At 41.2% G+C, this 13,341-nt stretch overlaps 1 protein-coding gene and 1 long non-coding RNA gene across 2 annotated transcripts; both read left to right on the top strand.

Moving 5' to 3' along the window:
* Positions 1-5,035: 5,035 nt before the first annotated feature.
* LOC120440891 lies at positions 5,036-10,904 on the top strand. Its single transcript, XR_005613600.1, has 3 exons — positions 5,036-5,068; positions 5,477-5,527; positions 10,880-10,904. It is a non-coding gene; the product is annotated as an uncharacterized LOC120440891 (long non-coding RNA).
* A 20-nt stretch (positions 10,905-10,924) lies between these two features.
* Positions 10,925-12,605, top strand: LOC120440892 (septin-5-like). The gene has a single exon (XM_039614375.1). The coding sequence runs from the start codon at positions 10,998-11,000 to the stop codon at positions 12,486-12,488; it is 1,491 nt and encodes a 496-aa protein (XP_039470309.1). The 5' UTR covers positions 10,925-10,997; the 3' UTR covers positions 12,489-12,605.
* The last annotated feature ends 736 nt before the right edge of the window (positions 12,606-13,341 follow it).

Raw genomic sequence — 13,341 nt, forward strand, 5'->3', positions numbered from 1 at the left:
TGTTTGTTTACAATTTACAAACAACTTACAAATTCTTTATTTGTGACATACACAGTACAACATATAGTGAACATGTAGTGCAATGCTTGTGTCTGAGCTACGGACAGGCTGCAGACGTAGCCGCGCCATTACAGGGCTTAGTTTTTTAGCATGGGGGTCTAGCCAGGACCCTTACTAACTTGCGACTCCCGCTACAAAGGTGTGTAGTCTTACCACAACACTATTCAGCTGCAGTTTAGTCTTTGTTGCTTTTTTTGTTTGTGTTTTTGTCAGCCGTGAATAAAGGCTTCCTTTTAGTTCAGATTCCGTTCTGTCTCTCATGTTTGCGTTTGGGTGCTCTCTCTCGCCACTCCTCACGGTCTGCCAGCACAGACATGACACACATTACGTTTATATTTATTGGACAAAAGGGAAAGATTATAGTAGTAAAGCACAAAATGCCCAGGCGAGACACAAGCTGTCCACTGCTGCACATATTAAAAATGTGTTAACTTTTCTTTGCTGGCTCAGATTGTTTGGAGTGAGCTCTGTTGTTATGCATATTTAAATAATGATGCATGAAATCATCCAAGCATTTAGAGTTTTTGTCACTAGAACCAAGGGGCCAAGCTCAGCTTCTGAAAAGCAACCACACAACATAATCCCCCCAACCCCACCACACTTTTTTTGCCCTCTAGCTAGAATACCTAGCTAGAGAGCACACAGTTTAAAAGGAGTCATTATGTTGCAATAAAAGCAGAAGCTATGAATTTGGTCAAGATTTGAAGCAAAATTACGTCAGCATATTGTCTCACAAATGAATACTTATACTTTTACTGTTAAAGATTTATTCTTTCTGCTTTAAATAAGAAACTGTAACAACAATGGTTTATTTGAACATTATTTTGTGACTTCAATCATTAGGTACATCATTTATATGAATTTTATATTCTAGTATATATACAGTGTTGGGAAAGTTACTTTTGAAATGTATTCCACTACAGATTACAGAATACATGCCCCAAAATGTATTTTGTAACGTATTCCGTTACGTTACTCAGTGAGAGTAACGCATTCTGAATGCTTTGGATTACTTAATATATTATCATGCTTTTAAGACTACATGAATGTACTATTGCTGTGTGATTTATTAGTATTACTGAAGGCTACTATCCATACCAACACCAACTATATTTTCAAATCTTAATATAAAATGAGTAACAGTAGGATGGACATTAGGTAAGGCTGCACTTTTAGCGGCTAAGATGAACAGGCACATGGGTCAATACATGAGTGGGGCACAGAAAGGGATTGGCAAGAATACCAGAGGTGCAAAACACCAGCTCTTGGTAGACCGAGCAATCAGCCGAGACTGGAAGACCAGGCTGTCCAACCTGTGCTCTGCCTGGATTGATTACAAGAAGGCCTATGACTCAATGCCCCACGGCTGGATCCTGGAATGCCCAGACCTATACAAGATCAACAGGACCCTAAGAGCCTTCATCAGTAACTCAATGGGGATGTGGCAGACAACACTAGAGGCGAACTTCAAGCCCATAGCACAAGTTGCCATCAAGTGCGGGATCTACCAAGGAGATACTCTGTCCCCACTGCTGTTCTGCATAGGCCTGAACCCCCTCAGTGAGATCATTAACAAGACTGGCTACGGATACCGAGTACAGAATGGAGCAGTTGTCAGCCACCTCCTGTAATTGGATGACATCAAGCTGTATGCCAAGAGTGAATGAGACATCGATTCACTGATCCACACCGCCAGGATATACAGCAATGACCTCGGAATGTCGTTCGGACTGAAGAAATGTAGTCGGATGATAACAAAGAGAGGGAAGGTAGTTGAAACTGAGGGGATCGAACTACCAGAAGGCAACATTGCAGACATAGAGGACAGTTACAAGTACCTGGGGATCCCGCAGGCGAATGGGAACCATGAAGAGGCCGCTTGGAAAGCTGCAACCACTAAGTACCTGCAGAGGGTCAGGCAAGTCCTGAGGAGTCTGCTGAACGGTAAGAACAAGATCCAGGCTATCAACACCTACGCCCTGCCCGTGATCAGGTACCCTGCTGGGATAATAAGCTGACCAAAGGAGGAGATAGAAGCCACTGAAATCAAGACAAGGAAGCTCCTGACCATGCATGGAGAGTTTCACCCTCCTCAGCACCCTGAGCCTGTACGCTAAGCGGAAGGAAGGAGGCCGGGGGACTGGTGAGTGTCAGCACCACAGTCCAGGATGAGACAAGAAACATCCACGAATACATCACGAAGATGGCCCCAACTGACCGAGTGCTCAGTGAATACCTCAGGCAGCAGAAACCCAAGAAAGAGGAGGAAGACGAGGAACCATCATGGAAGGACAGGCCCCTACACGGTATGTACCACCGGCAGATAGAGGAGATGGCTGATATCCAGAAAACCTACCAGTGGCTGGACTGAAAGACAGCACAGAGGCACTAATCATGGCAGCACAGGAACAAGTTCTGAGCACAAGATCCATAGAGGCTGGGGTCTATCACACCAGGCAAGACCCCAGGTGCATGCCGTGTAAAGATGCCCCTGAGACAATCCAGCACATAACAGCAGGTTGGCCAACTGGCCGCCATAGTATACAGAAACATCTGTGCTGAATACAGCCTGGAAGTCCCAGATCAAAATGGGAGATGCCCCCTAGGGTGATGGAGGATAACCGAGCTAAGATCCTGTGGGACTTCCAGATACAGACGGACAAAACGGTGATGGCTAACCAACCGCACATCATGGTGGTAGAGAAACAGAAGAAGATGGCCATAGTGATAGATGTAGCAGTTCCGAATGACAGTAAACATCAGGAAGAAGGAACATGAGAAGCTTGAGAAATACCAAGGGCTCAGAGAATCGCCCAAGAAAATGTGGAGGGTGAAGGTAACGGTGGTCCCAGTGGTAATCGGAGCACTAGGTGCAGTGACTGCCAAGCTAGGCGAGTGGCTCCAGCAGGTCCCAGGAACAACATCGGAGATCTCTGTCCAGAAGAGTGCAGTCCTAGGAATGGCTAAGATACCGTGCAGGACCCTCAATCTCCGAGGCCTCTGGTAGAGGACCCGAGCTTGAAGAATACACCGAGCGGTGCAGGGGCGAGGGGAATTTATACATATATATACACACAGGGTGGACTCCTCTTTGATCTCCCAATTCCTGAGGGGTGCCCAGCAAATTACAACCCACATGGTCTTTCGCACCTCTGGTGTGGCCCTGTGCCCTGTCTGTGCCTTGCCAGTGCACATGAGCCGTGAGAGAAAAGAGGTGAGTGAAGAAAAACAGGCCCCCAGCAGCCTAGGCCTAATCGTAAAAGTAGAGATAGTGTCTGTCTTCTGAATCCAAACTGGGAGATTCTTCCACAGAAGGGGGCCTGAAAGCTGAGGAAAATATCCTTTCTTTCTAGCCTTTGGCAGTACTCTTGCTGCAACATTTGGATCAACATAAAACTAAAACTAAGTGGAAAAATTGGATTTTCTTACTAAATGAAAAAAAAAATGGAATCATGTATTTAGAGAGCCTGAGAAGACTTGCATGCATCTCTTATTAGATGAAGATTTAATAAAAGTGGTTCTTCCTGCAATAGGTTGGACTTGTTCCTGGTGGATGCTGGACTCCACCAGGGCTGCCCTTTGTCACATATTCTGTTCAAAGAGGTGACTATCCTTCTTTGCACTCTCACCTTTCTGTAAAATATTCAATTACATTCAGTTCTATTTGTATAGCACCAAATCACAAAAACAGTCACCCCAAGGTCCTTTATATTGTAAGGTAAAGAACCTACAATAATACAGAGAAAGCAATAACTTCAGTTTTATCTGAATTTAGAAGCAGAAAATTAGGGTTTTTCACGATTTTATGTCTTGCATCTGGCTTCATGGATAGATGGTGTTGGATAGCATCTGTATAGCAGTTAAAATGTATGCTATGCCTTCTGATGACACTGCCCTAAGGGAAGCATGTATAATGTAAACAGAACTGGTCCTAGCACTGAACCCTGTCGAACTCCATAATTAACCTTAGTGTGTGAAGAGGACTCTCCATTTACATGAACAAATTGGAGTCTATTAGATAGACATGATAAAAACCGCTGCAGGGGAGTACCTTTGATGAGTACAGCAGGTTTAAATCTCTATAGCAACATATTATGGTAAGAAGTATCAAACACTGAACATACAAATGGCATTTTCATTATTATTATTATTATTTCCTTCTTTTCGTACTCGTATTTCCGAAATTGCCAGTGTCTGCCTTCACGTGTGCTGATGAGATAGATGAAATTGTGGCCCTACTGCCTACTTGAATTTCTGCAGCAGCATTACCGATACTATCCCTTGGTTTAACATCATCTGCTGGAATGTTCTCCACACCATTCCCAGATTGTTTGGAAGCAGAAGAATAATTTCCAAGGGTGTTGTGTGAAAAGGACAAAGACAAGCAAATTTAACCGTGGCAAATTAAAATAATTCACAGCCACCTCAACTCATGGGTGCACCTGGGATCTCAAAACCATTTCCTAACCTCTTCAATAAACCCAATGCTATGTGCATGTATACTTGCAAATGAGGCCTTTTCTTTTCTTGTTCATTTTGAAGAAACAAAAGAGGCACTGCTTCATATGGATGACCTTCATCACCAAATAATACACAAAAATTCCCCAGTTAAGACTGAACATTTGTAATTCATTCTGTTCACAGCTGTTCACAGTAAAGGTGAAGTATATTTTCCAGCTGTTAGCTGATCAATTTGTAATGTAGAGGCTTTAACCGAGGTAAAAGGGTCCAAGATAAAAAGTCAGAGGCTGAAACAAGATGTGAGGAAAACTCCCAGAGGAACATCAGCCCTGACACACGTCACATTTGCACACACAGTGATGCCAGCTCCTGTTTCTGTTAAACACAAGGGAGGGGAGTAGAGCTGCTCAGTGTTCCTACCAAGTCTGTGGTTTCAAAGAAATCACATGGTCCTATGGCCCTTCCTCTGAGTGTATAAAACTCTTTCTCCCCTCCTCCCTGCTCTTTCACTCTCCTCAGCATCACAGAGCATCCTTAGACAACGCGGGTAAGATCACTTCAACTGTTGCAATCCAGAGATCAAGAAGAATTTAGTGCTGAAAGAAACAAAACTGTTTCACTGGAAATGGATAACCTGATTTTATTTATCGTCTTAATCTGTTACTAAATCAGTGTGAACAGCAAGATTTAGTAAGGGACAAGCATCTCTTTGTGATGGTTAGAAGCAAATGTGAGTGTGTTATTCTATGGCTTAATGATTTTACCGACAGTTTGTCAGTGAAGAGTAGACAGGAAAGACGTGGACAGAGTGCAGAGGAAGACACAGGTCAGACTCAAACTTGTGCTGCTGCATTTTAGCCATAGGGTATATGGGCAGCTGCTCAACCAGTGAGCTAAACTGGTGCCCAGAAGCAGAATCTTCCATTAAAATCTCTCTGTTTTTCTGTTATTCCAGAGACCAGACTGCAAAGACACCTCACTGCTTGGAGCTCAGTCATCACATCATGTAAGTATTCAGTTCAATTCAATTTTATTTATATAGCACCAAATCACAACAACAGTGGCGTCAAGGCGCTTTATATTGTAGAGTAGATCATACAATAATAGATACAGAGAAAAACCCAACAATCACATGACCCCCTATGAGCAAATTAACTGTACCATAGGTACCATAGGTACCATACCATAGTACCATAGGTACAGTTAATTTGTGCCCCAAAATGCTAGTTTTATGTTTTAATATGTCATCCTACTCTAGCCTTTCAAGGTTATTAATCCACTGAGTGGGCATTATAAATGGTAATCAGCCCCATAGATGTGGGGCAGAAGGGTTCTCTACAGCTTCAAGTGACAAAGTGTTCAAAACTTGCATCATTATTTATGTACATGGATAATCAGACAACCAGGAAGAATCCAGATCTGGCCCAGTATGAATCCACTCTCACTAAAACTAATTTGGAGTGAATAAGTCTGTGTGTACTGGTGAGACAATTTAAATAGACACAATTTAAATAGTGGTTGTAGTACGTCAGTAAGCACTTAAAATAATTTGAATGTTTTAAGTGTTGACGTGACAGTTTTGTAAATGCATTTGTAGATATTATTGCATGTTTTACTGTCTTTGTGCTGATATCCTAAAGTTACTGTGCAACAATTTGTCACGGTTAGCTGGGCAAACCAATTATTAAAGGACCCAAGATGCAGTACTACTGAGGTGAGGGAGCTTTATTTATGGTGAGTGAACATACAACAAAGGCGAGGGTGGCAAAAACAGAACAGAGAAACCTAAACTGGGAAAACTAAGCAAAACAAATCTGAAACAGAGATGCAGGGAGACACAGAAAATGATGCAGGATGATGCTGGGAATGAACACAGACAAACCAGCAACGCACACCAGAAAACACAGGGCTTAAATACACACAGGGCAATCAGGGAAGACAGGAGGGAGACACGGCTGGGATTAATTGGAAATAACGAGACAAGGGGAAGCAAAACTAGAAACACTCACATAAGACATGGACCTTCAAAATAAAACAGGAAATCCGTGGACAGAACTCAGAGGTACAACACGGACTGAACTCTACACACGCAAACTTAACACAGACTGGGGAGACAGAACATAGGAAGTACAAAGGGCACAAAACACTAGGGATAATCATAAAAAACAACCCAAAATAACAAAACCACATAATAACAATAAACTTAAACATAAACATGGAGTCCACAGACTTCGGACACAATTAGTTTATATTGTAGTGAAGCAGTCACTAATCAGCCAATGCCATGACATAAATGTTAGCTCCTGTACTAGTTAAGTAAAATGTTTCCTAATAAATATGCCAATGGCTTAAAAACAGCAAGCCTTGGGCATGGAATACAGTTAGGAAAGCTTGAATCATAGTTAATATTCTTTGTATTGACGAGCTCAGTAACAAACTGCATGTCTGAACAAAGCCTAGCTGCATAATGCCGATGAGAAACCTTAGGGTAGAGATTTTTTTCACCTGCTTTCAAACTAGCACACCTGTCACCTGTGTAAGTAAGCTAGAAACCTATAGCCAGATCTATGTTATGCAAAGAATGCGAGACTATGGGATTATTGTAACACAGCAATGAACACATGGTGTCTTCAATTTGAAACTGTTAAAAAATCAAACCCATATTTTAAATTGTGCAAATATTTACAGAAAATATTCATAATAAAAAACAAAATTAATCTGCATGACCTTCCTGCAGAGCCTGACATCCTCTGCCTGGAGCTGCTGCGGGTCAAGAAGCAGCTTTTCATTAGTGTTACAAACAAAGTCAAAAACCATTACACCTTGGCATACAGATGAAACCTCATCTCTGTGTGACAGCCAATGGCAGTTTTTGCCAAGTACTAACATCAAATACAGGCAAAGTTCAGGAGCAATGAAGACACACTGCACTTGGTTCACCTCCCAGATTGCATCTGTGTAGTGGGTGGAAGTCCACCCCCTAAAATAACTGGGGCTCGCCTGCCTTGAATTCAACAGTTCTACCTGTGCTGTTGCTCCACAATATAAATATAGGTCATATTTCCAAAATGAGAATTTGAACAACTCTTATTATGGAAACTATACAAATACATCCATATCACTTTTCTCAGTTAGGAATCTTGCTTTGGAAAAATAGACTATTTGAATGCACCCTTACTCTGATCAGCTTTTCTGGAACAGGAAACTCAGAGTAGCTGATCTCAGAGTTTAGTTTTAACCTATAGTTTGTTTAACACGCTTCCTGTAATAGGACCCTGGTGTCCATATTTCTCTGTCAGTTTTGTACTGTTTTGATAATTTGATGGTCTAACATCTGTAAACGGAATTTTTAGGACTGAAAATCTGAAAATACATTACTGTATGATCTTTGTTTGAATCAATTAGTTTGAATCCATGTTGATTCAAATTAATGGACCAACCCCCACAGTATTAGTTGCTGTTTACCGTCCACCTAAAATCAACTCTGACTTTTTAACTGATTTTTCTAACTTTCTCGCTGAAACCCTACTCTTATCTCCAAATATACTACTGCTGGGCGATTTTAACATCCACATGGACAACACATCAAATTCAGCCACAAGAGATTTTATATCTTGTCTGGACAATTTTGGCTTACACCAATATATGGACGTTCCCACACACTCCAAAGGACATATTTTGGATCTTGTTTGCTGTATCGGTGTCACCCCGAAGAACTGTGCTGTATTGGACATGCCTTTTTCAGATCATAAATTAGTTTTATTCAATGTTGGTCTCCCACTTTACAAAAATAAACAAAACCGCTCAATTACTTTTAGAAATATTAGGGGCATTGATCTATCAGCTCTTTCCCATGGCATTAATAATTTACCTACCATTGATGCCTCAGCTTCCATAGACGACCTGGTATCTCACTATAACAATGAACTTATCAACCTCTTAGATACCTTGGCTCCCCAAAAAACTCGAACTGTTTCTTTCTCTCGCTCTGCGCCATGGTATTCATCTGAACTTCGCCAACTTAAAGCTACTGGACGCCGCCTAGAACGTCTCTCCAGGAAAACAGGACTTACTATTCACAAGGACATGTATCTCAGCCATATTCAACACTATAAAGAAGCTATTCATCATGCTAAATCTGCTTACTACACCTCTGTTATTGAATCTGCTGAAGGAAACACTCGCACTTTGTTTTCTACATTGCATAATATTGTTAAACCCCCAGATACCTTTGCCATACATACACACTCTGCCGCAGTTTGCAACAAATTTATGGACTTTTTTTACACCAAGATTGAGAATCTTCATCAACAATTGCCCTCGTCCTGTGAAATGGTCAATTGTTCTATCTGCGTTTTTTGTCCTTCTCAACTGTCATCCTCTCTATCCAATTTTGAACTTCCCACAATAACTCAGCTATCTTCCATAATTACTAACTTAAAGTCATCATCATGTAAACTTGATCCACTGCCGACAAATCTTGTTAAACTCTCATTCCCGTCTCTTGCCCCACTGATTGCTAATATCGTACACTCCTCTCTTATATCTGGTTCTGTTCCTTCTTCTCTTAAAACTGCAATAATAACTCCAATACTGAAAAAGAATGGTTCAGATCCTCCAATCTAAATAATTTCAGGCCAATTTCAAATCTCCTTTTCTAGCAAAAATTCTTGAAAAGATAGTGGCTGCACAGGTTCATCATCATCTCATTGGAAATAACTTGTACGAACAGTTTCAGTCCGGCTTCCGTTCATGTCACAGTACAGAAACAGCCCTAGTAAAATCACCAATGATCTTCTGCTTGCAGCTGATTCTGGACTTATATCCATCCTCATTCTCCTTGACCTTACAGCAGCTTTCGATACTATTTCCCACCGCATCCTCCTTCACAGATTAGCATCTATTGGCATCAATGGTACAGCACTCGCCTGGTTTACTTCCTATCTCTCTGGCCGCTCACAGTTTGTTCAATTACTCCCTCACAGATCAGTATCTACTTCAGTTAATTCCGTGTACCCCAAGGCTCTGTCCTGGGTCCTTTACTTTTATCATCTATCTCCTACCCCTAGGTAATATATTTAGGAAGCATAACATCCAATTTCACTGCTACGCAGATGACACCCAGCTCTACCTATCCTCCAAACCCACAGCTACTCTCCCACCCACATCCATTTCTGACTGTTTAAGTGAAATCAAGGTCTGGTTTACGCACAACTTTCTTAAACTTAATGGCAATAAAACAGAATTCATTTTAATAGGCACCAGATCAAAACTGACTACAGTTCCAACCAGTCTTTCGTTATCCATTGATAACTCTGTTGTCACACCCTCCCTTCAGGTTAAGAGTCTTGGTGTCATTCTCGATAGCACTCTGTCCTTCACAGCACATATAAATAATATCACTCGGTCTTCCTACTTTCATCTCCGTAATATTAACCGTCTTCGTCCCTCACTCACACCACACAGTACTGCCATACTTGTCAATGCTCTTGTCACATCTCGTCTGGATTACTGTAACTCTCTTCTTTATGGTCTACCTCATAAATCCCTCCATAAACTGCAGTTGGTTCAAAATACAGCTGCTCGTATTATTTCCAGAACTAGATCCACTGAACATATAACACCTGTTCTTAAACAGCTCCATTGGCTCCCAATTCACCTCCGTGTCAATTTCAAGATCCTGCTTCTCACTTTCAAAGCGCTTCATAACCTCGCTCCTCCATATCTATCCGATCTTCTACATACATACTCACCCCTTCGTACACTCCGCTCTTCTTCAGCTTCCCTTCTGTCTGTTCCACCTGCTCGCCTGACTACCACGGGACTCAGAGCCTTTAGTTGTTCTGCCCCGAGACTTTGGAATGCACTTCCACTGGCTCTACGGACCACACACTGTCTCACCTCTTTTAAATCACTACTCAAAACCCATCTGTTTCGAATTGCATACACCTGATCTGTCTTAGGCCATTTTTACCTTGCTCAGTTTTTATATTTGCTTTTATACTTTTATGACTGTTTATGTCTAAATTTTATCTACCATGTTTGCTATATATACATTTTTTTTTTTTTTTTTTTTTTTTAAATGTTTTTTACGGTATTGTTTACCTGCTACTGTAAGGTGACCTTGAGGGTCTGAAAGGCGCCTATAAATAAAATGTATTATTATTATTATTATTATTATTTGTAAGAAAGGTAGTAATCACTTCTCCACATGCAGAGGGACATTATTTCAATTATTTGTTTTATCTGTGCTGTTTTCATTTTAAACAGAAAGGTTACTGAGGTGATAATAATGTGTACTGAAAGTGTAAATGTCCCATAAAGATGTACTAACTAAATCTTTCTGTTTGCCCTTTAGGAACCCCAAAATCTTATATAAATACAGGAAATCATTGAAAAGTAATCTGGTCCATTCAGGATGTCCTGCTGTCTACCAGCTGAAACCAAAGAAAGAGGAGTTTGGAACTCTGACCAGAATGACCGTTGGAGAAAAAAGTCTGCACAAGAAAAATAAAACCATCTTACTTGTTGGTGAAACAGGAGCAGGAAAATCGACTCTGATCAACGCTCTGTTTAACTACATCATAGGAGCAACGTGGGAGGATGAAGTCTGGTTTCAGATATTAGAGGAGGAGAGGAATGAAAATCAGACAGAAAGTCAGACACCAGATGTGATCGTGTACGAGATCTTTGGTTTTGAAGATAAAATTCTGCCCTACTCTCTGACCATCATCGATACTCCTGGATTTGGAGACACAAGAGGGACTGAACGAGATGAGATCGTCATTCGAAGATTATTTCAGTTGTTTGGATCAGAGGATGGAGTTCATGAAGTTCATGCAATTGGTCTGGTGATGAAGGCGAGTGATAATCGACTGAGTGACCGGCTGAGGTACATCTTTGATGCAATGATGTCACTGTTTGGAAAAAACGTTGAGAAAAACATTGTATCTCTCATCACACACTCAGATGGTGTGACACCTAGAAATGTTCTTCACGCTCTTGAAACTGCAAAAATTAAATGTGCCAAAAATGACAGAAACCAGCCTGCTCACTTCCTGTTTAATAACAGACAGAATGAAGAGAGAACAGAGGAAGAAGAGCTTGGTTTGAAGTTTGCATGGCAAGTAACAGAGAAGGGAATGAGGCAATTCAAAGCCTTCATAGAAAGAACTCAACCTCAAAACACAAGGGAAACAGCTGAAGTCATGAAGGAACGAATGAGACTGACAGCCTGCATCCAAAACCTGAAAGAGAGAATCGAACTGGCTGAACTGAAACAGACAGAAATCAGACAGATTCGAGAAGCTCTGCAGAAACATGAAGAAGAGATGAAGAGGAATGAGAATTTCACTGTAGAAATTGATGAGGTCTACAAAGATAAACAACCCATTGATGGAGGGATGTGGTGGTTGTTTTTTTATCAAGGAGCTGTCTGCTGTACAGTCTGTGAGGAGAACTGTCACTATCCTGGATGCACAATGGCCTGGAAACCTGAACACTGTGAGGTTATGAGTTGGGGCCGCTGCACTGTTTGTACCAACAAGTGTCCTGCATCACATCATGTGAAGGAAAAGTGGAGATATGTGACCAAGACACAGAGAGTTCAGAAAACTGAGAAAGAAATGAAAGTGAAGTATGAGAAGAATAAATCAGAAAGTATGAACAAGCTGAGTCTGCTGCAAAATCTTGAATGGGGAATGAAACAGCTGACAGCAGAGAAGTCACTGTTCCTGGATGAGTCCTACAAACATGTTGTCAGACTGGAGCAGATCGCTCTGAAAGCTGATTCAGCTTCTACTATTGTCCACTTGGACTTCCTGATAGAGAAGATGAAGGAGAGAGGAGACAAAGTGAAGGCCCAGAAACTGGAGGAGATAAAAAGCAGAGAGGGTGAAGGAACCAGATCACTACTGCACTACATGTTTGTTAAAATACCAGAAGCTGTTAAACATTTTAAGAAATGATGTAAGAAAAGAAGGAGACTGTGAGCAGGCAGACAACCAGAATGTTTCATTATAAGGCTGACAGGTGGGATTGAAATGTAAAGATGATTAACTTCACATATTAAATATTTCATTCTGCTTTTTGTTATTGTGAGAGTTCAATATGTTATTATATAAAATATACTGTAATAGTTAGAATCAATATATAATCAATTTTTCTGGCATCTCTTAAAGCAAGGTCTTTTAGACCACATTCACAGTAGCCTGATGTATTCCTAATGTCACAGGTGTTTAGGTATGATGAACATCCACTCATAAAAAGCTGATTTGAAGTTTACCTTGATGTTCTGTCTTGATGTACATGTTTTGTTTCAATGTTTTACAGCAGCTTTTTACTACAAATCTAAACTCTGTAACAGTGATCAATGACTAATCCAATCCATGAGAAATGTTGTTCTTTCAGAGGCTTTAAAATTTTTCATGTTGTTCAATAAACAGATTATGTGAACAAGTGTTTCATGTATTTCATGTATTTCATGTGTTGGCAGCACGGTGGCACGGTGGTTAGCACTGTTGCCGCACAGCAAGAAGGTCCTGAGTTTAATTCCACCATCAGGCCGGGGTCCTTCTGTGTGGAGTTTGCATGTTCTCCCCGTGTTTGTGTGGGTTCCCTCCGGGTACTCCGGCTTCCTCCCACCGTCCAAAGACATGCAGCTTGTGGGGATAGGTTAATTGAATAATCCAAATTGCCACTAGGTGTGAATGTGCGAGTGAATGTGAGTGTGAATGGTTGTCTGTCCCTGTGTGTTGGCCCTGCGACAGACTGGTGACCTGTCCAGGGTGTACCCCGCCTCTCGCCCTATGACAGCTGGGA

The sequence above is a fragment of the Oreochromis aureus genome, linkage group 7 (assembly GCF_013358895.1).
Source record: "Oreochromis aureus strain Israel breed Guangdong linkage group 7, ZZ_aureus, whole genome shotgun sequence".
NCBI lineage: Eukaryota > Metazoa > Chordata > Actinopteri > Cichliformes > Cichlidae > Oreochromis > Oreochromis aureus.